Genomic DNA, 23,834 nt, shown 5'->3' with positions numbered 1-23,834 from the left:
AATCGCCTCCCCTGTACTCCTTTTTGTAAGAAAAAAAAAAAAAAAAAAAAAAAAAAAAAAATACTGTAAGAGCTTATTAAAAACAAAAGTCTAAAAAGAAAGAAGCCAGGCTGGCAATGGGGAAAATATGAACTGTTAGTCAAAAACCATCAAATACTAAAAGAAGCTTTCTGACTCATATGGCCTTCAGATGCAATTCGTAGGCCACAGTGAAGCTGCAAGGTTAGTGTTCACCGCTGGAAAAGAAATGCTACCTGGTTCAGCCTGAGTGAGACACTGGCTCTGAGTGGCAAGAGGTGGTTAAAGCTGCCATTTGTGCTTTTCAACGATTTCAGTCGTCTTCGGTCACTGAAATCCGTTCAAGGGAATACAATATTATGACATGAGGCAAATATAAGGCCAAGGGAACCTACAGAAACTATTTTCAAAGAGTTGCCTTAGAAAATAACAAAAGAGCTCTCCTCTAAAATGGGTATGAACACTTAATTCCAGGAGTAGAAGATAGGCACCCCTAAAACTAAAGGGCTTCAGAGGAGGTCAGAAAAGACTCATGGGAGTTTTCAAAAGTGTTCCAAGAAGTAAGAGATCAGACTAAAAGGGAGGTATCTGGTTTGTTACCTCAATTTCAAAAGATAGTGCTTGGACAACAAGATGGCTGAATCTGTGTATGATTTCCTAGTTGAGGAAAATGATCAAAGACTTTAAAAGACCCTCCCACTCCACCCGTTCCCCACTAAAAAAAGAAAAAATGTAGAAGCTGTGAATAAACTTGCCTATCTTGTTCTAAAACTCTTCCGAAGAACAAGTATACACAGAATCACAGTCTTTTTCTCACTTGGAAGGAAGGAGACTTGGCTTGAAGCATTTGGATGAGTCTTTTTAAGACAAGGAAGTAACCTCAAAGCAAAGATCTTCTAAATGAATCTGGGATATCTCTTCCTAAGAAAACTAAAACTATTTATAGGGAAAAAATGACTGATGGCTTGTTCTCGTTTTAAAATCTTGTCCACCTAAGTCCATGTAAACTGCTGGCTATGTGGAATGTTTAGGTTTACAGATGTGCTGGGCACCAAGCACTTTTCAAAATGAAGGGGAATCAGTATGTGGGCAGAAAACACCCGGGGCTGTACACCTGTCAGTTAGGCTCCCAGTTTTAGAGAGAACAGGGGAAAAGAAACACAGACTTGAACATTATCTCAAATGGCTTCATTGTCTTAAGACCATAATTAAAACATAAGAAATATTTGATACCTTTTTTGCCAAAATAGCAAGTGGTTTATTTCCTGCTAAGTCAGAGAACCAACTGTGAATAGCACTCTGGGATCGAGCAGTAACCAGCCAATAATTATCTTTAGCATTAACTTGTGGTTTCTTCTTTCCGGTGTCCTGGAACGTGTTAAGCTTTAGTTTCTCAGCTAATATGCTGCTAAAATAAGCTCCAATCTATGAAAAGAAAAAAAAAAGTTTCAAGACAATGAGCAAGTATTATAGATTAGTATTTTATCTTTATTGTCTTAATTGAAAGTCTTTATATAGTTCGGTGGAACATAAATGAACAATTTAAGTCCTAAAAGCTAAAAGTTGTGATTTCTTTATATTAATGTGATGCAAAAACTCACATAGTAACTTCCACTATTAACAAGTAGTTATAGAAAAGAAAAAAGAACAGTCTTTGGAAATCTCTGGTAAGATGAAATTAATTACATCCTGAATAAATTTCAAGATAGAGGGTTCTGCTCTAATTTTCGATTATACTTTCCCCTTTTCGTTCTACACCCATCAGGGGAGAATGTTTGCCCTGAGAGGGGCAAACAAGACCAGAAAGCCTCCTAATCACACGATAATCATTCTTCTTGTTTCATCTTAACAATACATATTTTTGGAAAGGAAACTGTATTTATACTCAATGCTCTTAAAAGAGTCTAGAGAAACTTAATTCATTTAAATGGCAAATCACAAAAGGTTCAATTAAATTAGGTATTCAACATTTTTGATGAGCACAAGTGTTTCAAGAGCATGCCAGTGTTACCTACTCTGAATGGGGCAAAGGGTGCTTCTGCAGTTTTCACATTAATCAATTAAAGACAGACAAGGGAAGAAGAAAGGAACAGAAAAGATGACCAAAAAAGTAAGGGAATAAAGTAATATGTAAATATTCAGTGACTCTATAGATAACCTGTTAGATGGGATCAGCAGTTAGCATAATGGTTATGTCACTGGACTCCTATGTAGTCGACCGTGGTTCGCGTCCTGGACCCGGTGGCTTAAACTCACACCGGGCGCGTGTGCGTGCATGCCCAAGATCCCAAGAGAAGAATGGAGGAGAAGGGATTGCGGCGTGGCCATCCCCTCTGGGGGGTGATTTCTCGCTTTCTGTCTCTCTGTCTCTGTCTGTCTGGCGAGCGCATGCGCCCTACAGAAAAAAACCCTTCAAAAAAAAAAAAAAAAACCTGTTAGAATTTTCAAGAATTCTATGAAAGTATCATATCATAACCCCACTCCACGAATTTTTTAAATTAATATGAGGCAATCAATAATTGCTAATAAATATCCCCCAATAAGGTTAACAAATAGTGACAACCATGATTAAAATATCACTTTGGTGAAGCAAAGTAAGAATCATCACTTTAATACTCGTGAGTCAATAAACAATTAGTCTATAGGTTGGAACGCAGCTGGAAGCCAACGGCCAATTCGATCTGCCAGGGTAAAACATTGGTACAGCTACTTTTAACGTGAATTAGCGTTACTTGATGTTTGTAATTGATGTATGATAAGAAGCCTGTTCTTGGTGTGTTGATGCAATATGATAATAAAAATTCGAGTAATCAGAAAAAAAGGTCTGAGCTTTTCTGTTTTCTTTTTTTAAACAACCAACCTCATTGTAACCTTCCAGTAACTGATTAGTTTGATTAGTTTCTTACAAGTCCTTCCAGTGTTCACGTGAATATACGTGGGCAAACACATATTGATCGTTTTTCTTTATGTCCAGCTCATTGTATACATGCTTAGTAAATATCCGAGAGCCGGATTCCCTCTGCATTGTTAGAGATACCCATTGTAGTAATGTACTGCGTGAATGTACCACCATTTTATTTAAGGAAGTAACTGTTAATGGACATTTGGAGCATTTATCTCAAAATTTGGCAACTACAAATCAAATGAAAATGAATACCCCTTCACATTTGTTATTTCAGACATATGCAGGTAGAGTTTTAGAATAAATTTCCAGAATTCAGATTGCATGATTTTGCAATTTTAAAAAGCATTGCCAAATTGCTCTCCAAAAGATTTACAACAATCTATACTGTCTCAAACAAGGTGTGAGAGATATGGTTAAATCTAACACTTGCTTCTGTCCATCCAAAGCCATTTCGAAAATAATTCTCACTCAATATGCATATGGAAAAAAAGTTTAGGAGTTACTCTATACTTTATACGTTTTATATTTATAAAATCAAATTCCCCTCAGAAGGCTTGAGTTCTAGAGAAAATGTCACAGGAAAAGTAGTAACAGTGTATGTTAATTAATTCAATCAGTTATTTAAATTGATATAAAACTGGATACAATGGGGTCAATCAGTGGCAGGTAGCTGGATCCCACATGGTCAGTTACACAGTCGAGTTCTGGACCTGGCAGTTTGAGAGACACGCCAGGCATGTGTACATTCATGTTCAAAGTTTTCAGAGGAGGATGGAGAAGAAGGGACTGCAGCATGGCCATTTTTCAGGAGTCGAGTGGGGGGGCACTTTCTCACTTTCCCTCTCTCTCTCTGGCAAGTACATGTACCCTATAACAAATTGAAAAAACACCTCGATACAATGCAGAACAGTTCAGCAATTCATATCAAGAGACATAAAGCATGCATACTATGTGTTATGAACTAATCTGTATGTCCCCAAAACTCATACGTCGAAGTCTTAACCCCCAATGTGACCGTTTAGAAACTGGGCCTTTAAATAAGGTCAGAAGGGGACCCTAATCTAATAGTTTCTACAAGGAAGAAGAGACACTAAAGGAAAGTGTACAAAGAGAAGAGACTATGAGGACACAGCGAGAGGGTGACCATCTGCAGATCAAGTAGAGAGGCCTCAGGAGAAACAAGGAAGTAGACCTTAGTCTTAGATTCTAACATCTAGATGGTGGCAAAATAAGTTTCTGGTTGTTTTTTTTTTTTATTAATATTTACCAGAGGGTACACACACTCACCAGAGAGAACACCCGTGCAAGTGAGCACTCTCCCTCCCCCCCCCAAAGGGCACGGTCATGCTGCAATCCCTTGTCCTCATTTCCTCCTCCTGTCAGGATTTGGGATCACATGCACAAGTGCCTGGTGTGTATCTCAAGTCACCAGAGCCAAGACTCAAACCAAGATTGGCCATGTGAGGTTGGCTTCCTTTACTGCTAGGCTACAGGGTTATCCCAATTTCTGTTATTTAATCTACCTTAATCTGCAGCACCCAAGCAAACTAATACATCTAATCAAGTAATATGCTTCTGAGAATTTGTTCTAAAGGAAAAAACTACATGTTCAAGTATGACAAATTCCTCTTTATAAACCACCACGAGAAATCGGCAACAAGCTAATTGCTATGTATAGAGGTTTCACTCAATTATAGTATATAAATGATGAAATGTTATCTATCCAGTAATTATTACTAGCATGAATACCATAAGAAAAAGCGCATACAAAATAATGTATTATTTTTAATACACAGATTAGTTAAGGAAGATGAAAAAGTTCTGTAGATGGACAATGGTGATGGTTGACAATAATATAAATGTACTTACAGCCCAAAGGCTATATATTGGGTTGTCGAACAAGTCATGATGTTATTTTTTCTATATTTTTCTATGCAAAAATGCATCATGCCTTTTCCAACAACCCAACAGTTAAAACTAGTTAAATAAAAGATGTTATGTGTGTTTTACCACAATGGAGACAGAAGAATACAAGTTATACACACATAATTGTGGTTGTAAAATTTATCTATGTATTGGGTCCAGTAGATGGCATAACGGTTATCTCACATGGTCGACCGTGGTTTGACTGGACCTGGCGGCTTAAAACTTGTGCTGGGCATATGTGCATGCTCAAAATCCTAAGAGGAGAATGGAGGAGAAGGGCGTACAGTGTGGCCATTTTCCTGGGAGGTGGTTTCTTGCTTTCTGTCTCTCTGTCTTCCTCTGGTGAGCATACATGCTCTATAACAAAACTCTCTACAAATAAATAAAAAGGATTTTAAAAATCAAACTCTGTAAGCATATAAACAGAAACAATTCTATTTACAGATATCTAATTGATAATATAACCACACAGAAAAATACAAGAAATCCGTGAAAACACCTTCTGACTATAAACTTTTAATGAAAATTAGTCCAAGGACAAAATCTAATATGGAAAATTATGTACTTTATATTAGTAACTTGAGTGTTGGAATGGCATAGATATAGTTTATTTGCAAGATGGAGCAAATGAATAAATATGCTGATATTATCAAGAGCCACGGTTTTCACTTAGAAAGAAGAGTGAAATACGGAATGGGAACAGGTAAAGAAAATTCTGTTGTACTGGGTTAGAACTGGTAATGATAGGTAGATAGCAATACTAGATAGTTAGACAGGTAGATGGATAGGTAAACAAGAGAGAATGAAAGGAAGGGAAAGGGATAGAGGAGACAGACAAAGATAGAAAGAGGTCCCCATCTCTGCCCACTAAAACGGCCTGGCAGTAGCAGCACTGCAGTGGCTCTTAGCAGACCTACCGTCCAGATCTGGGCTGGGGCAGAAAAAGATGAATGTGGAATATGTTATTTTTCCAAAAGAAAGGAAGTACTCAAAAATTAATGAGGACACATAACCAGGAATCAGGCTAATGGGGCCAAACATGGAACAACTTGAGCATCAAAATGAAAAATGGAGGTAACAGATTGTAACATCAAATTATTTTTTTTAAGTGATCTACAGGTGATACTAAAACAATCCAAAGTGATGCTAAAAACTGCAGTACAGATGAAGCCCTTTACAAAAGAATGGCAACTAAGACATTTATGAAAAAAGATAATTAGAAAACCAGCATTTTGCAATCCAGCAAAGTAAATCATTCAGCACGAATCAACAGATACTAAATCATAGGGTGAGGGTCAGCAGGTGGCATGGAAGATAGGGCAGGTGGCTCCCACGTGGCTGACTACAGTTTGAATCCCACACCTGGCAGCTTTGAAAGCATGCTGGGTGGGTGTATATACCCTGAGAAGACAATGAAGAGGAGGGATTGTGGCATGGTCATCCCCTATTGGGCGGGGGGGGATTTATGCTTTCTCATTTTCCTTCTCTCTGTCTCTCTGTGAGTGCACATGCCCTCTAGCAAAACTGGAGGGGGGGGGGAAAGAAAGAAAATCATTGGGTGAAATTTCACTGGAGAATAGAGTATTCACTCTGTAGAAATCACTGCCTTTCCAATGCAGGCAGATGGTAGACACCATCTTAACCCAGCGATCAAACTTAGTATGACCAATAAGAGTACAAACTGATATTCCATGCCTCCCAGTAAGAGGTGGTCTTCTTACCAAAAATGTTTAACTGAATCCTGTCATAAGTAAACAACTCAACGAATCTAGAACACAGGACTAGAATGTAAGACAATTGGTTTGGATTCTTCTAAACCAGCAGGCATGATGCCCTTAAAGAAACTGTGATATGGGTCAACAGGCAGCATGGTGGTTAAGGTGCTGGACTCCTCCTACAAGGTCGACCACGGTTCAAGTCCTGGACCTGGTGGCTTGCTTTCTCATTTTCCCTTTCTCTCTCTGTCTCTGATAAGCACATATGCCCTATAACAAATTGAAAAATAATGATAATAATAAATTAAAATTTTTTTTAATGTGATAAGGTGGAGAGCACTACTGTATTAGGGACTAAAGATACAAGACAACCAAATACAATACAATACAATACAGTGTAGAGGATATTTGGGGGGGGGGGCTCTAAATATGAATTGTGCCTTACTTAACACTGATTTATCAGCATTAACTATCTGTCAAGGGTGTCACATACACTTTTTTAGAAGTTTAAGAAACTGACAATTAGTGTTACCTTTGACGGGTTGATCACAATATTTCTGGCTGAGCCATGTTCATCTCCAGTGAAGGCTGGCTGGTTGTTGAAGCCTTGCTTTACATTCACAGCAGTAAGTTCATCCTGTGCGAGAAAAGGCTGGTTAAACAGAGGGTGGCAAAGCTTCACCTAAACTCACGTGGCCTGAGCGATGGCCAAGTCATTCTACACTGTAGAAGAGAATTGTTGAAATGGCGATCACCAAAGAAAGCAGAAACTGAAGTTTAAAAACCAATGTACGGATACCAGAATAAAGCAAACCTGCCAAATGGGAACAGCTGTTGACACTGGGTGTAGGGTATACAGGTACTCTTTATACTATTCTTTGAATGTCTTTATAAATTTAAACATTTTTAACTTGTAAGTTGGGAAAAGAAGAAAATGAGCCAAAAATCCCCTTGAGGGGATATGAACTCATAGGATCTTTGATCTAAAATTGTATTGAGAGCCCACAGCTTGACTCTCTTCTCTTACCAGTCCCTACACCCAGAAAGCTGGCTCAGCCCACTTATTCAAGATCCACAGTAAGTCAGACAGAAATGAAGGGTTCCTAAGAAGTATTATAACCACATGGCACCACAAAACCCCCGAATTATAACCACACAGCGCCATAATCATAACCAAAGGGATGTTGAGAGCTTGCAAAGTTCATCCACTTTGGCTCACTGGATCTTGACCAGCTCTGAGACAGCCAATGGCTCCCTCTTCATGCCCATTTAACATGTGAGAAAAGCGAGGCTCACTAAGCTTGTACAGCAACTGGCCATAACCACCTCTGAAATACTATCTTCTAAATCCTTGACTGGGAAGAGAAATTTCCATGATACCATGTCACTAAAGAACACATGCCTCAAGAAAATGTGGTCTAAAAATATGTGGATGCAACCCTTACTCTCCTTAAAAAGATCTCCTACAAGAGAGATATAGGAAAACTTGTCCAAGGTCACAACACATCAGAAATAGCCCCAGGCTTTAAAAAAAGACCTTGCCCTGCCCAGATTATCAGAGTTATGGCATTAAATCAGAGTTCCTAAAATACAGACTTGAAAGAATAAGAGGGGGAGGTTTGAGTAAATGAAGCTTCCTTCTGCTCCTTTCACTCTAAACCAAGCGCTGGTCTTAGTGACAGTTGGGGTAATGTTAACCACAGCACAAGAACGAGAATATACACTTATTCTTTGCAAGAAATTGCTGCAAATAGAGAATGAACAAAAAGCCACTGATCACAATCACTGCTATGATTAATCAGGAAGCCTTAATACAAAATAGTTTATGACACTTAAGCACCCAACCGAAGTCTAAATAGGTCACCTTGGCTTAAAACGTGGTCTCCTGGAGACACGCCATGTAACTTTACTTAATTATATGTGCTCTTACGTATACCTTGGCGGGCTGCTATTCTGGAGAGCTTTCCAAAGACCCCACCGCAGGAAATACAGCTCTAAGGTAATCGCGTCTCCTCCAAGCACAGAAGGTCACTGAAATTGTGATCTGCACAGAAGATGAGCTGCATGCTCATACCAGCGTATTTCTCAAACTGCTCCCACATTTTCAAATTAGTTATCTGAAAGTGACATCATGTATATTTTAAGTCAGAAAGGTTTCAGTCCACTTAAAGTAAATGCACTAAGGAAAATCCTGCCGTTTCCGAGTCTAGAAAGTAGAGAATACAAATGGGATCATGAGGGACCAGAAGATGAGTAATGGTTATGTTGCTGGACTCCCACATAGTCAACCGCGGTTTGAGTCCCCGATCCAGTGGCTTAAAACTCACGCCAGGCATGCGTGCATGCATCCCCAAAATCCTGAGAGGAGAATGGAGGATTAGGAATTGTGGCATGGCCATCCCCCCAGGGGATGATTTCTCACTTTCTGTCTCTGTCTTTCCAGTGAGTGCACACACCCTATAGCAAAAGTCTCTCTAAAAAATAAATAAATAAATAAATAAAATGGGATGATGAGGGCAATAGGATGAGAAAATGGAATATATAAAGAAAATTAAATATGCATTTATCTTTGATTTACCACCAGATCATTACAAGAAACATGAATTGAGTAACAGCATACGTTTTCACTGAAAGTACTTCCTGCCTTAATCAAGATGAAATATGTGAAGCTTTCTGTTCCTGTTAGTTCCATTTAGAGCTACTTCACTTGTTGGTTCTGTTTAGTTGAGACATTGCCCCACTACATTGCCCAGCTTGGTCTTGAACTCATGAAATTACAACACACGCCACCACACCCAGTTCTTCCATTTTTATCCTAAACTAACACTGACTCTGTGAGCTGCTCCTTGTATTTGACTGCTCACCACTAGCCTGGGGAGACATGCCTCAGCCCATACTCACACATGAAATCCCCAGAAAGAGGACGACATGGAACCAGGGTTAGCATCTGTGTTCCCACATCAGATCACCCTCAAACTAGGAGCCACACAGTGTCACTGGGAGCTTGGAGTTCTCAGACTGTTGTAATCTCCCATTCTAAATCTCACAAAAATACATCCAGAATCTGACAACTCTTCACTAACATTTTTGCATCATTCACGGATGGGCAGTGCCATGTCTCCTGACTAGACTCCTCCTTGCTTCTACTCTGGCCCCCTAAAGGCCATTTTCAACACAGAAACCAGCGTGAGTCTTTTAAAACTCAAGGGAGATCTTGTTGCTTCTGCTCAAAACCTGAAGTAACTCCCTGTTTTACTCAGGGCACAAGCTAACCCCATCCCTAGCCACACTCCTCTTTGCTCACTCTGTACCAACCACACTAGTCTCCGAGTGGTTGGTCAGACATGCCAGCTGGACATTCTCAAGCCCAGGGCCCTCGAACGTCTGCTCCCTCGTCCTAGATTGCTCTTTCTCCTGGTATCCATCTAGGACCTGGCCACCTGAAGCCTTTGCTCTGATTTCTCATTCTTGGTGAGAAGTGTCTACTTAAAACTGGAACTGCTGGCCCATTCCCTTTCATTCCCAGCATCCCTGATCTTCCAATAATCCATAGCACTTAACATCTAAAACAAGTGAACATTTAATCTACAATTGTCTGAAGGTACTGTCCATCTCCCCCACCGAAAGGCAGGGTGCACGAGACCTGGAGATGCACGCTAGGCCCCTAGAGCAGCACCTGCCACACAGCGCACACAGCAGGTGCTCAGTCAATGTACGTCCAGGGCCAGCTGGCAGCAATGGTCGGTAAGGCGGCTGGATCTCACATGGCCATCTGTGCTGTTCGAGTCCCAGACCCAAAGGCTTGAAAAACACACCAGATGCATGTAGGTGCATGCCCAAAATACTGAGAGGAGGATGGAGGAGAAGGGACTGTGGGCATGGCCATCTCCCCAGGGGGGGATCCTTTTCTCACCTTATGACATTAAATCAAAGTTCCTAAAATACAGACTTGAAAGAATAAGGGGGAGAGGTTTGAGTAAATGAAGCTACCTTCTGCTCCTTTCCTCTTTCTTTGCTAAGTGCACACACACTAGAGCAATTTGTAATTACAAATTAAAATAAATGAACAGACGAATAAATAAAAATATTATATCTAAAAAATAAATAAGTGCATGATAAACTGCTTCGAGTAATTATCATGAGTCACTAGCCTGTGGCTTCAAGGTCCTTAGTTTTATTTACGTTCATGTTCCACTGGATCGCCAGCAGCAGTGGCTCTCGCTCCATCTAGACAAGCCCAACCCACCATCCTGAAGACATGTATTTTACTGCATCTCTTCTCATAGTCTGAAATGAAACTCATTGATACGAACTTACCTGCACCAATACTTTTCTTTAAAAATTAACATAAGGTTTTCACTCTAAAATTTTTAGAAAGTTATTAAGTACTTTAAAATAAAACACTCAAGCATACTATATTAGATACTCACTACTTGAAGTATGTACACTAAACCTCAAAAAATGGGAGTCCTTGGGACCAGCAGTTAGCATAATGGCTGTGTTGTTGGACTCCCATGTAGTTGACCACAGTTTGAGTCCCAGACCCAGTGGCTTAAACTCATGCTGGGCGCGTGTGTGTGCGTGCCCAAGATCCCAAGAGGAGAATGGAGGAGGAGGGATTGCAGCCTGGCTTTCCCCCAAGGGGGTGATTTCCCACTTTCTGACTCTCTGTCTCTTTCTAACGAGCACATGTACCCTGTAGCAAAAACCTCTTAAAGAAAGAAAGAAAGAAAGAAAGGAAGGAAGGAAGGAAGGAAGGAAGGAAGGAAGGAAAAGATTGAGTTAAGAATAACATTGGTGTGGTGGTGTGGTGAAGGGCACTGGATTCTCACATGGCCGACCATAGTTTAAGTCCCAGGTCTGGCGCGGCTTGCCTTTTTGCTTTTCCTTTTTATCTCTGTCTTTCTCTGGTCAAATGAAAAGAATAATAACAACAAATGGAATTAAATAAATCATTCTTTTTAAAAAAAAAAGAAGATTGAGATTCCAGAGTGTTTACTTTCTTGCTTAGACAGTGTTTCTCAAACTCCAGTAACAAGTCCATAGATCCCTTTTAAAGAAAACTACTCTCTCCAACCTGAAAATGTCTGTAGACTCTCGTTTGAAAAGCTGGTTTGGGCATGGATACTTCATGGCATTGGGCACCATCAGGTTCAGACCAAGAAGTCTTATGTGTTACATGAACTCAAACAACAAACTTTTAGGACACTTTGCTCTGAGGGCTTTTGTGAAGTCTAAACAGGTAAAAATATTATAGAAGAGAGAGAATCCAAATTTTGGAATAGTTTGTCTCTAAATTTCCAAGCCAGAATCTATGATGTACACAAAAACTTTCTCTTGCAGAGCCAGGCAGGTGACACAATGGTTAAGGCATCTGGATCTTACATGGCAGATTGCATAGTTTGAGTCCCGGACCTGGTGGCTGGAAAAACAAATCAGGCAGAAATGTGTGAGTGTCCAAAATTCCGAGAGAGGAATCGAGGAGAAACAATTGCAGTGTGGTCATCCCCCCTGGGGAGTGCTTTAAAAAAGGAAAAATTATCTTGCTCGAGCCTTAAAACTGTTCAATGATCTTTTGAAATAAAAGAAGGTATCAAATACCAAAATTCTTACAATGCCTATCCTCACAGACATTTCAACTTGCTCTGACTACGCCTAATCAATAATCCTCCTCCTTTTTTTTTTTCCCCTGAAGTTTTTGCCATAGGGCACATGTGCTCACCAAAGACAAGTAAAGTGAGAAATCACTCCCCAGGGAGGACGGTCATGTCACAATCCCTTCTCCTCATTCTCCTCCTAGCATTCTGTGAATGCACACAAGCTGCCAAGTCTGAGACTCAAAGTGGGGTCGGCTATGTGGGAATCCAGTGCCTTCGCCACCACGCCACCTACTGGCCCAACCATTCATATACTAGAACCATGGACTGCTATGTTGCCTATTTGCAAAGGTAAGACAAGACTGCAAAAATGCGGAGGCACACACAACAGTAAATCGGGATCTCATCCCTAGGCTGTGCTCCAGGCACGGGATCGGCAGTGCTGAGCCATTAAAGGACTCTTAATTAAACAGTGAAAAAGTTTTTCCATTGCACCATGTGGGGAATAAAAAAGTAAAATATTTTTAATAACTATTGAGAGGGAGTGGCAAGCATGAATTCAGAGACAGTTCTAAATGTGTTTATCATTAACAGCATCCAAAGCAAAAGAATTGTACACACATGTTCCAGACCTCATATTTACTCAGCCAAGAGACCATGAGGGCCTCACCCTGGGGCCTAGAGTAGCCATGCACCAAACCAGATTTGCAGCAAACTGGGTCCCAGAGTGACCAGCAGAGGGAGAAAGGAGGATCCACTCTCAGACCTCTTGTCAACGGTTTCACTTCAACGAGTATTAAGGCAATTCTAGTCAAGCAAGTACCCAGAAGAACAGAAACAAAAGCCTAGAAAATAACCCAGGTGGACATGGAAGGCCAGTGTTCACTCTGCATCTTCATACTCTTCGTTGATGGAAACACTGGGCCTTTTTGATAAGTTGGATAAATTCCAAATACATCCATAAATCTCATGCATTTACTTTGAACTTAAGAGAATGATTTTATGTTTTGGATCGTTTTCAACACAATCTTTTAATTTCAGTATAATGTTTCATCAGGAAAGTGACAATGGTTTAATGCTGGATTGGAAAATACTTGACCTGTAACTCAAAATTTACAAGTTCAGGGTAGCACAATTTTCAATGGCCATCTCAAAAGCTGATAAACAGCACCCAAACACATAGGCAGGTATAGACACAGAGAAACACACATATGCTCACTCTCAACCTCCTCCCGCCTCACCATCTAACACAGAATGTTTGGAAATACCCCATTTCCTTGGTTACCTAGTCACATCGAGCAAAGTAGCTCAATGATCATTCAATAAATTGGACAGAAATGTCCATGATAATGCCACCGAAGTAGAAAAATATCCTTTTATATACTAGTTGGAAGTCTGAATTAGCTCAGGTCATACACAGTACAAAAAAAAATTAAAAATCAGTTTTATAACTTATTTTTCCTAGACTTCTCCATTTCTCTCTCCGAAGATCATTCTCTCAGACCCTTGAGGTTTGCAGACCCCATATTAAGACACTGAGCAACAATAATCTCCAACACAGATATACTTAATGGTCATTTAGCAAAACACTTAAAGCGAGTAGATATAAATGACCGAGAAAATAAGGTAAGAGTCTTTCACTCCTCACACCTCTGGTCCTTAACCAATCCTATCCATACTTTTCTTAAAACATGTCTCACAATTATTCCTTCTCTTGAAGTACTACAGTTCACCCTTCCAACCATGGCTGCTGTGGTGACAGGATCCAGCCACTGCTCCTCACACATCTTTCTTCCTCTGTCCACCCTGCCTTCTGGCCCTGGATAAGTCTTCCTGACATGTTTTCCTCCTCTGCATTCCCCTATCCAGGGCCTCAGAAGGCACCCCGTTCCCACCCTCATAAGAAGCTGAAGCAGCACTGAGCACAAACACGCTACAGATCGTCAGGAACATCTCTGGCCTTCTCTTCACCCAACTCTAGTCCCAACTCAAAACACGATTACCTAGGACTGGCGTCTAAAGCCTGCAAGCTCGGTGTTCCAGTCTGGCTTTCATCGTTAGTATGAGAATCAAATGGATCGGAGTTTGAATGCAGAGTCCTTACCTATAATCAAGACCAAGGGAATGACCTCTCTGTACCTTGTTTGCTTTGTTTGAAAAGTGACAAGAATAACTCACAGGGCTGCGATGACATAAACTAGAGTGTGCAAAGTTTAGCCTGGTCCATTATTAAGTAACCTATAAATTGTAGCTACTCTTATTATCACCGTTTTCCTTTTTCTTAAAGAACTACTTTCTTTATTTATTTATTTTAATTTGACCAGAAAGGGAGAGAGGGAGAGAGAGAGAGAGAGAGAGAGAGAGAGAGAGAGAGAGAGAGAGAGAGAGAGAGAGAGAGAGAGAGAGAGAGAGAGAGAGAAAGAGAAAGAGAGAAAGCAAGCCGCCAGGTCCAGGACTCCAATCGCGGTTGGCCACGTGGGAGTTCAGTGCTCTTAACTATCACACCACCTCCCAGCCCCTCATTGTGACTGTTTTCTATTTTTATATTTAATATGCAATCCCTTATACACTGGTTTGTTTGGGTTTTTTTGTGTTTTTTTTTCAACCTATAAGCTGTATGTCATGCCATTACATCCCCTGGTGGGTACATTATCATGAAATCTTTTGCATTTTTCAAACCATAACTCAACGCTCCCCTTCATCTAGTTAACAAATAATTACATATACAACCTTGTGCTAAATTCTGAGGATTCCATGGGGAGAAATTACAAGCATAAAATGTACCAAGGAGAAGTTCTCCATGCTTAGAAAGACATAATGGAGACTTAACCTAGTCTGAGAAGTCAAATAAGAATTCTCTTGGAGGGACCAGCAGATGGTAGAACGGTTATGTCGCTAGACTACTACATAGTTGACCGTGGTTCAAGTCTTAGACCCCAAGATTTAAAACTCATGCCAGGTGCATGTGTATGCATGCCCAAATTCCTGAGAGAATAGAGAAGGGAATAGGGCATGACCATCCGCCCTAAGGGGTGATTTTTCCCTTTTTATCTGTCTTTGTCTAAAAGACAAAAAAAAAATATATATATATATTCCCTGAGAAAGAGGTCTTTGAGCTGAGCTCTGACTACAAAGTATGAGTTAACTTTCAGAAGAAGGCCTGTACAGTGGCAAGGTTCTGACATTTCGCATAAAGTGAGACGACATAACTATTAGCAAACTGAAAAGTTAGGGCTATGTGTTAGGATTTCTAGAGCAATCGCTGGGGGAAAAAATACATGAGCCAGAACACACATGGTAAACAGTAGTTTGAATCCCAGTCCCAGCTTGAAAAACGTGTGTGCCAAAAACCCAGACATGATAGAAATGGAGAAGAGACTGCGGCCTGGAGCACACTCCACTGGGATGTGCTGTATCCCTCTGTCTCTCTCTGTGTGTCTTTCTCTGGCTACTGCATGTAACTCTAGCAATTTTTTTAAAAAATATAAAGCAATATAACTAAAATCTAATTGGTGGGGTCAGCACATGGCACAGTGGTAAAGGCCCTGGACTTTCACACAGACGACCACAGTTCCAATCCTGGACCTGGCAGTTTGATAATCCCACTGGGCACCATGTACGTGCATGTCCCAAATCCTGAGAGGAGAATGGAGAAGGGATTGTGTCATGGCCATCCCCCTGAGAGGTGATTTCTTTCTCCCTCCCTCCCTCTTTCTCTATCTGGTGAACATACACACCTTATGGCAAAGCCTTAAAAAACTCCAATTGGTCAATTAAAATTATAAAAAATGAAACTTAATCATCCAAATGAAAGGAGGAAACAGAGAAAATAAATAAAGTAGTAGATATCAATAATTACATGAAATGCTAACCATTCATGGATCAAGAGTCTAGTTCAAAGACAGTGCTTATTAGAATGAAAAATAAATAAATAAATAAATAAATAAATAAATAAATGGCTTGGGGCCAGCAGGTAGCATAGCGGTTAAGGCATTGGACTCCCACATAGTCGACCGTGGTCGAAGTCTCAGACCTGGCAGCTTGAAACTTACGTCAGGTGCCTGAGCATACGTGCCCAAAATCCCAAGAAGAGAACGGAGGAAAAAGGTCTGTGGTGTGGTCACCCATCCCAGGGGGGTGGAGGGGTGATTTTTCACTTTCTGTCCTGAGAGTGCACATGCCCTATATCAGAAAAAAAAAAAAAAAAAGGGAAAAAAGCCCAACTATGTACTGTACTTTAAATATAAAGATGTACTTTGAATATAGAGACAGGTAAGCTGACAGTAACTAGGAGGAAAGATATACTCCATCCAGACAATGAACATAAGTGTTAGAGTGGCAGTATTAACATGGGATAAAATAAACTACAAAACAAGTAACATTATCAAAGATAAAGAGGGCATTTCACATTGATAAAAGGATCAATTAATCAAAAGGCATAACAATCGGTGGATTATGTGCGTGTGTGCACACGCCCAACAGGAGGGAAGACAACAGGACGATCGTGTACAACATCCGTACTAAGGAAAGTACTGTCACCGCAGAGCAGGAGGAGGGTTCCCAGCATGAGCTGAGACTGAAGCAGTGGGGCTGGGAGGGCTGCTTCCAAGCCATCTTCCGGCCCAAGAAAAAGGACTTCTGTCTGGATCATAAGAACAGTAAAGGTTTTAAGCAAAGGGTTGATACTAACTTGGTTGAATTAAGTCAGCAGTGTGGACAGCTGATTAGAGTAGGGTCAGACTAAATGGAAGGCTGAGAATATGGGAGTAGGGACTACCATTTCGCTGACTATCTTAACAGCCAAAATGTCAGGAAATGGTAACTTGAACCAAGATGGCAGTGGCAGAGGGGAAGAGAAGGAGGGTTAGGAGAGATATTTAGGAGGGAAACTCAGGATGACTCATGTTGACTTGTTGGATGAAATGAAAAGACTAAGGCCTCCCCCCAGACTCCTGGATGGAAGTATCGCTAAGGTAGGGTACAGCCATGCTGGGAGGTCGTCGTGGGGGGCGGTGCGCAGATCACAAGTTCAGGCACACACGTCAGACTTGGAGGTATCAGACAAGTTACAAATTTCTCCCAGGCACTCAGACACAGCATACGGAAGTCTCGAGTTGGGAGTTGCCTGCTCACGGGTAGTAACTGTAGCTTAGGGATGGCAGAGATCACCCACCCAGAGGGTGAAGAAAGACTAGACAGGACCCAGGACACACTGAAGGGAAAATCCAGGTGATTTTAACGGCCAAGCAGAGGAGGAAAAGACTTCAAAGGAGACAGGTGGTGTGGGCAGAGAGGAGAGAAGAAAACCCAGAGTGTTTTACCTCAGAAGCCGGGGAAGAAACTGACCTAAGAGCCTGGTGCATGTTTAGTGAACCAGAAAGAAACCAGTGAAGGAAGTAGTTGAACGCAACAGGAGGACAGGGAGGTACTGACAGCTAGAAGTCCCTGAGAAAACAGAAGGTGACCTCCCAACCTCGAACTCGGAAACCAACATCCAGTACCAGACCAAGCCGGGACATGTGAAGGAGAATCTGGAGACAGGACACTGTTAGGGATAGAACCGAGTCCCCAAAACACACCAAGGATCTTCAAAAAAGTTCACGTAACATATGTATTATAAGAAAACCACATGTGGATTTCAAAACTTTATTTTTTTCCAATTTGTTATAGGGCATGTGTACCTAAGACAGGGAGAGAAAGAGAGAGGGGAAGTGGGAAAGCACCCCCAAGGGGGGATGACTACACTGCAATCTCTTCTCTTTCACACACATATGCCTAGGGTGTTTTTCAAGCTGCCAGGTCCGGGACTCGAACTGTGCAATCGACCATGTGGGATCCAGACGCTTTACTCATGTCCGTTCGCTGGCCCTGGATTTTCAAAACTTTTTACACCACAATAAACTCATACTTTAATTCCATGTCTTCCCTAAGCCTTTGAAGTCCCTCCTACCAAAGTCCCAACCCCGTGCCTGTGCCTATGACCCTATAGGGAAAGGTATGCAGTTATCATCAAAGAACAAGGTCATACTTGATCAGGAGAGTGGGTCCTAATCTAATATGACTGATGTCCACATAAGAAAAGGGACACCGAAGAGAAATGGCACTGTTAAAGCAGCAGAGGAGATTGCAATTATGCTACCATAGGCTGAGAAACACCTGGGACAAGAAGCTAGAGAAGGAAAGGAAGAATCCTCTTCTTGGGGCTTGAGAGGGTGTGTGGCCCTATTGACACCTTGGTTTCAGACTTGTAGCCCCCAGAACTGTGAGAGAATAAATTTCCAGAATAAATTCCCATTGCTTTAAATCATCCAGTACTTGGTACATAGCTATGGCAGCCCCAGAAAAATAAAGCATACATGTAGGGGAGGCGGAGCTTTCCTCTAGCCTTCATGGAGACTGCCCCCTAAAATCAGGATCCCAGCTCTCAGGCAGCAGCAAGGAGACCATCACTGCGAAGTCCACAACAGCTAGGAGAAGCCACATCGCCAGGCTCTGCATGAGCAGACGCCTAGGCCTTCTTACACCGCAGTAAAGGGACTGATCCTTATTTGGATCTCCTTTACCTGACCTGTCACTTAATACCTGTTTAAGAAGTTTAAAAAAGGGATGGAGAGGGGACAGCAGTTGGCATAATGGCTATGTTGCTGGACTCCCACGTAGTCAACCATGGCTCGAGTCCCGGACCTGGTGACTTAAACTCATGCCAGGCGCGTGTGCATGCATACCCAAGATCCCGAGAGGAGAATGGAAGATAAGGGACTGTGGTGGGGTCATCCCCCCAGGGGGTGATTTCTCGCTCTGTCTCTGTCTGTCTGGAGAGCACATGCGCCCTATAGCAAAACCCTCTCCAAAGTAAAAAGGGATGGAGTGAATGAAGAGTTCCCCATTGCTGCCAGAAATACTTAGAAGAAAAAGCATTGATAACAGTCTCCTGCAAAGGGGCCAAAGGTAGGGTCAGACTTAGGGAGGCCGGACTGCCCTGAAAGGCAACCTTATCCTTCTCTCAGTCCTGCCAACATCTCTAGCTCCAGGTCCATGTTTGCATCAAAGTCACATTTGAAAGTCAGCTCTTTACATCCACCATCATCTGTATCGCTATTAATACCCACATCCAAATCACACCTGCAGACTGTCAATCACTGGGGGACCTGAGAGGAGACCATGATCTTGACAAACAACAGTAAGTGCTACCTTCACATCTGTAGCTAGAACACGCAAAAAGGAGGGGTAAAAAAAAAGTCATGGTAATAGCAACGCCCTCTGGCATTTAAGCAGCACATCTGTGTCTGCCCTCAGAATAGCCAAGTGACCTACAGGGTGAGACACCAAAACTGAAAGTGTCCTCCAAGACAGTGAGATCTTAGAGGAGAGCCCAGAGTGGTTCCTCACTTACACTGGAATCCTAGTCCCGTGAATAGAGGAATTCACCCATCTCACATGCCTATCGGAAAGAGGAGTGAGGCTCACAGGAGATGTAATCAGCCAGGACTGCACACATAAGCACCGTTCTAAAGGGATCCCAGTCATCATAATTCAGATCTCTCCTAAGGCCAGCACAGCCGCCTGAACCATGCGCGTGGCTGTGCTCACCACTAGGCACTCAGGAACATCCACCACGGCCGACACGCTGAGCACAGGCAGTGCTCAGAGGGGCCAACTTCCCGTGACAGCCTCACCCTACGGAGAAGTGGCCTAGTGAAGCAGGCAGTTCCTCCTCCCCCACTTTCAAGTGGGGGACCCTTTGATTCCAATTATATCTAAATATACTTAGCATTTACTACACTCCTAGCTAAATAATTGTATCCATTAATTCATATTCAAATCACATTCAAATGCACGTCACCCTCAGATATCAAACACCTGGATAGGGCTCTCAGAAAAATTCTAGAAAAACTGCAGGAGAAAAATACTTAAACTATTAGATTTGCATATTCATAAAGAAGAGAAGGGGACTTAAGGTGTCTGCTAGTTTAACATTCCCAGAATTACATTTAAGGCAGTCTCAAAAGATAAATTTTTCTCTTTAGAGCCGTCAATGCTAAAGGTAAGTCATGAGCCTATACATTTCTCACACTGCAAGCTTATTTAATGCAAATGCTCCCTTTAAATCCTATTTTCACTTAATACTTAAAGTGCAAGTGCACTGGGTGATCTGAGAACAGAGAAGGCAAACACAAGTCATGGTTTCCATCCTCTGAGGTTAACAGTACAGTTAATTTGTGACACTTACCCTGTACTGAGCCTCATCTTACCAATCCTTCTACCCAACCCTCCATTATACTCTGGAGGAAGTCAGCTTTGGGGAGACCAAGAATGATTTTCACCAAATGTTTCACAAATTCAAAAGTTAGAAAGAAGGAAAACGTGTTGGGTGACAGATTATATGGTTGTAGGAAAAATTAAGTCAAACATCCTTCTTGCTTAGAGGAGAGAGAAAAGACAAGGGATTTCTCTTTTTCGCTGGTAGTGGGGGGTGATGTTGTTTGTCATTTGTTTTAGATAAATGGCTCAAAAAACAGAGGCTAAACCTACCATTTTGAGTCAAGGAAACAACTTTTCCCTAACCGGTCTTAGAAAAACGGGTCTGAATAGTTAACCTCTGTTAACACCTCTCAGCTTCCATTCTTTATTTTCAGGAGGTGTCTCATTCCCACCTCTTCCACGGAGCTTAGTAAATCTTCCAAGCAATTCTGTTGATCTACCACCAGCAAAGCAGCCCACAAGGAGGCCAATAACAGGGTTAGAGCAAGATTGAAAGCACCAGAGAAGTGGTTTAAACCAAGGGCATGCAGGTCCTTTCAGTAATAAGACTTTCAAGTAAACAGGCCAGTTAGAAGTCACAGGGTGGGTGGGACCTGAATAGCCACTCCAATTCAGCAACCAAGTAGTTCAAATGCCTGTCATACCACTAAAGACTGAGCACAAAAGTGGGTCACTTTGAGGTCCTCAAGCAAGAAGCTCTCCGATCCCAGCTGTACCTGTCTCGGGACATCTGAGCATTTTCCACACTCTTTTCTCTTATTTCATGTCCTCTGACCAATATGTCACTGATGGCCAATTCTTCTCCAGTCCTACTTAAAGCCTTGATCAGTCGGGCTCTTTTCATTTCATGCTTTGGTTACTAGAGCTGCCTCCCTCGCAGCCTCCTGGACTCTACTCTCTCCCCCACTGGATGTATTAGGCATGAGCTAGTGAGATAAATCTGACACCAGAAGCATGTGAACTCCTCACCACCCCCATGCCCCAATCTCCTCGACCTCCAGGAGATGCTCCACCAAGGCTGACCTGGAGAAGCACCCTCCTCCACCTTCCAGGACCCCTCTAGGGGTGCAGCATGTTCCCCCTCAATCAGATTCCACCTGTCAGACTCCACATCTCCCAGTGAAACCCTCAACATCCAACCCTTTCTTTTCTGGACTCATACAGCATTTTTAGCCTCACTATATATAGAGCGGAATGGTTTCAGCTCAGGCTCAGAAGTCAAACTTCAACGCCATCCCTATGCAGCAAAATGACCTCAGACAAGCTAAGTGTTAGGTTGCCAGGAAAGTCATGACATATTTTTCTAGGTAAAAATGCAATAATAACTTTTCCAAAAATCCAATACTTCTCTATACCTTGGTTTCTTTTTTTTTTTAAGGAATTATTTTATTTGATTTTATTTACTCATTCATGTATTTTAACATGACCAGAGAGAGACAGAGACAGAAAGAAAGAGAGAAAGCTAGCTGCCAGGTCCGAGACTCAAACTGTAGTCAGCCATGTGAGAGTGTCCAGCGCCTTAATCACCACATCACAAGCTGGTCCCCCATACTTTGGTTTCTTCATCTGTACACAGGAGATGATGATAATAGTACCCAGCCCAGAGATGATGTGAGGTTGGCATAAAATCAAACACATTAAGCACTCAGAATAATCAACACAATAAACACTGGAAAGCCAGCTAGGTGGCATGGTGGTTAAGGTGCAGGATAGCACATAGCTGACTTCCCGGTTCAGCTCCTGGACCTGGCTGCTGGAAAAACACTGCAGGCACATACGCATGTTTGCCAAAATCTTGAGAGGAGCATGGAAGAGAAGGGATTGTGGTGTGGCTATCCTCTCAAGGGGTGCTTTCTCTCTCTCATTTTTCCTCACTCTGACTCTGTCCAGCAAGCACACGTACTATCTAACAAATTAAGAATAAATCAATAAACACTGACTATTATATGTAATGTGATACTTTATACACCATATCAAATGTATTTTTTTCTTCAGTCTTAAAATAAATAAATAAAACTAATCCATTAGACATTTCAAGAATTATTTAATGTGAGCAAATGGAATCTTAATTCACAGCACACAGCTACTCAAAGTGTGGTCTGAGACTGACGGATCTTCAAAAGAAATGCACAAAAATTGAAAGTGTGTGAGTGGAAACTTTCATAGCAATTTGAAATTGCCACTACATTCAAGTGGCATTTCATTTTTCTAGTAACCCATGTTTATCACCTAGTTCTTATGAGTGTGCAACAGATTAGAAATTAGCTTTATTCAAAAAAAAAAAAAAATGGGTCCTTCACCAGTTAATCCGAGAAGTGCCATTCTAGATGGGAAGAAGGCGACTTGTTTCTTTCCTACCGACTTCCATTATCACCTAGCATAGTGGGAGGCACATTTCAAAGACCAAGTAAATGAAAATATCATTTCAAACAACATTTCAATTATTTAATGACTTTAAAACAAACGTCATATGTGAGTAGAAGAAATGTAAATAGTGTCTCCAATTCACAAAGAATCTTTTCTCAAGAAGGAGTTGACATTTAGTCTAAAACTGGCCAAAGAGTAAAAACAACTCTGACCCCCAAACTACTTTCCATACTGTTTACTAACATAGCACTGTGTAGAGGTTTATTTTTAAAAAAAAGAAAGAAAGAAAGAAAGAAAGAAAGAAAGAAAGAAAGAAAGAAAGAAAGAAAAGATCCTTTAAAACTTTAATAAAAGACCCTAAGCAATGTCAATATTAACCTTCCTTGCAGAACTCAGGAGAATCATAAATTATTTAGCACTGCCTCAGACATAGTTTTGATAGATCCTCCATACCTTTAAGTAAACTCACATCCCAGCATGAAATTCCAACAACAGTTCAGACAAAATACATTTTTTTTATTAGTTCTTCACTTCTGCCTATGTCTTCAATGGTCCTAATCTCAACAACCTCATTATACTAATCCATGAATGAAATGGCTGGAAAAGGGAATCAGCAAATTCCACCAAATTTTAATTGACAACAAGGCGGAATTTGCATAGCTGAGCAGCAGCACACTGGATGTGGGTTGGAGGCTGAGTTATTCTTGCTGAGGAAAAGCTTGGCACATTCAAACCTACTCTGGAAATGCCTGAAAAAAATTCAAGGTAAGGGAGAACTCCATGTAAATTCTGTCTCACTCCTTTCTCAAAGGAGGAGGGAGGTCTGTAAAGAAGTCAAAGTTATCACTTCCTGGCCACCTGTGGCTTAGTAGTTAAGGAAGATCCCACAAGGCAATGGGGGTTCCAGTTCTAGCCCCAGCAGCTTTAAAAACAGGCTGGGTGTCTGTGCGCATGTGCTTGAAATCCTAGCAGGATGGAGAAATGGGAGAGAAGGGAACTCCCTCCATGCCCCATTGGAGGGAAAGTGTGCTTTCTCTCTCCGTC

At 41.5% G+C, this 23,834-nt stretch overlaps 1 protein-coding gene across 1 annotated transcript in view; it reads right to left on the bottom strand.

The window, feature by feature from the left end:
- MED12L (mediator complex subunit 12L) overlaps positions 1-23,834 on the bottom strand; it is a 393,053-nt gene that overhangs the window by 351,402 nt on the left and 17,817 nt on the right. Inside the window, exons 2-3 of the mRNA XM_027772371.1 lie at positions 7,097-7,201; positions 1,252-1,443 (exon numbers count right to left, since the gene is read on the bottom strand). Coding sequence (XP_027628172.1) covers positions 1,252-1,443; positions 7,097-7,201 — 297 coding nt within the window. The remainder of the gene's footprint in view (positions 1-1,251; positions 1,444-7,096; positions 7,202-23,834) is intronic.

Source organism: Tupaia chinensis, unplaced genomic scaffold (assembly GCF_000334495.1).
Source record: "Tupaia chinensis unplaced genomic scaffold, TupChi_1.0 Scaffold000272_1, whole genome shotgun sequence".
Taxonomy (NCBI): domain Eukaryota; kingdom Metazoa; phylum Chordata; class Mammalia; order Scandentia; family Tupaiidae; genus Tupaia; species Tupaia belangeri.
This window is presented reverse-complemented; position numbering and strand designations above follow the sequence as displayed.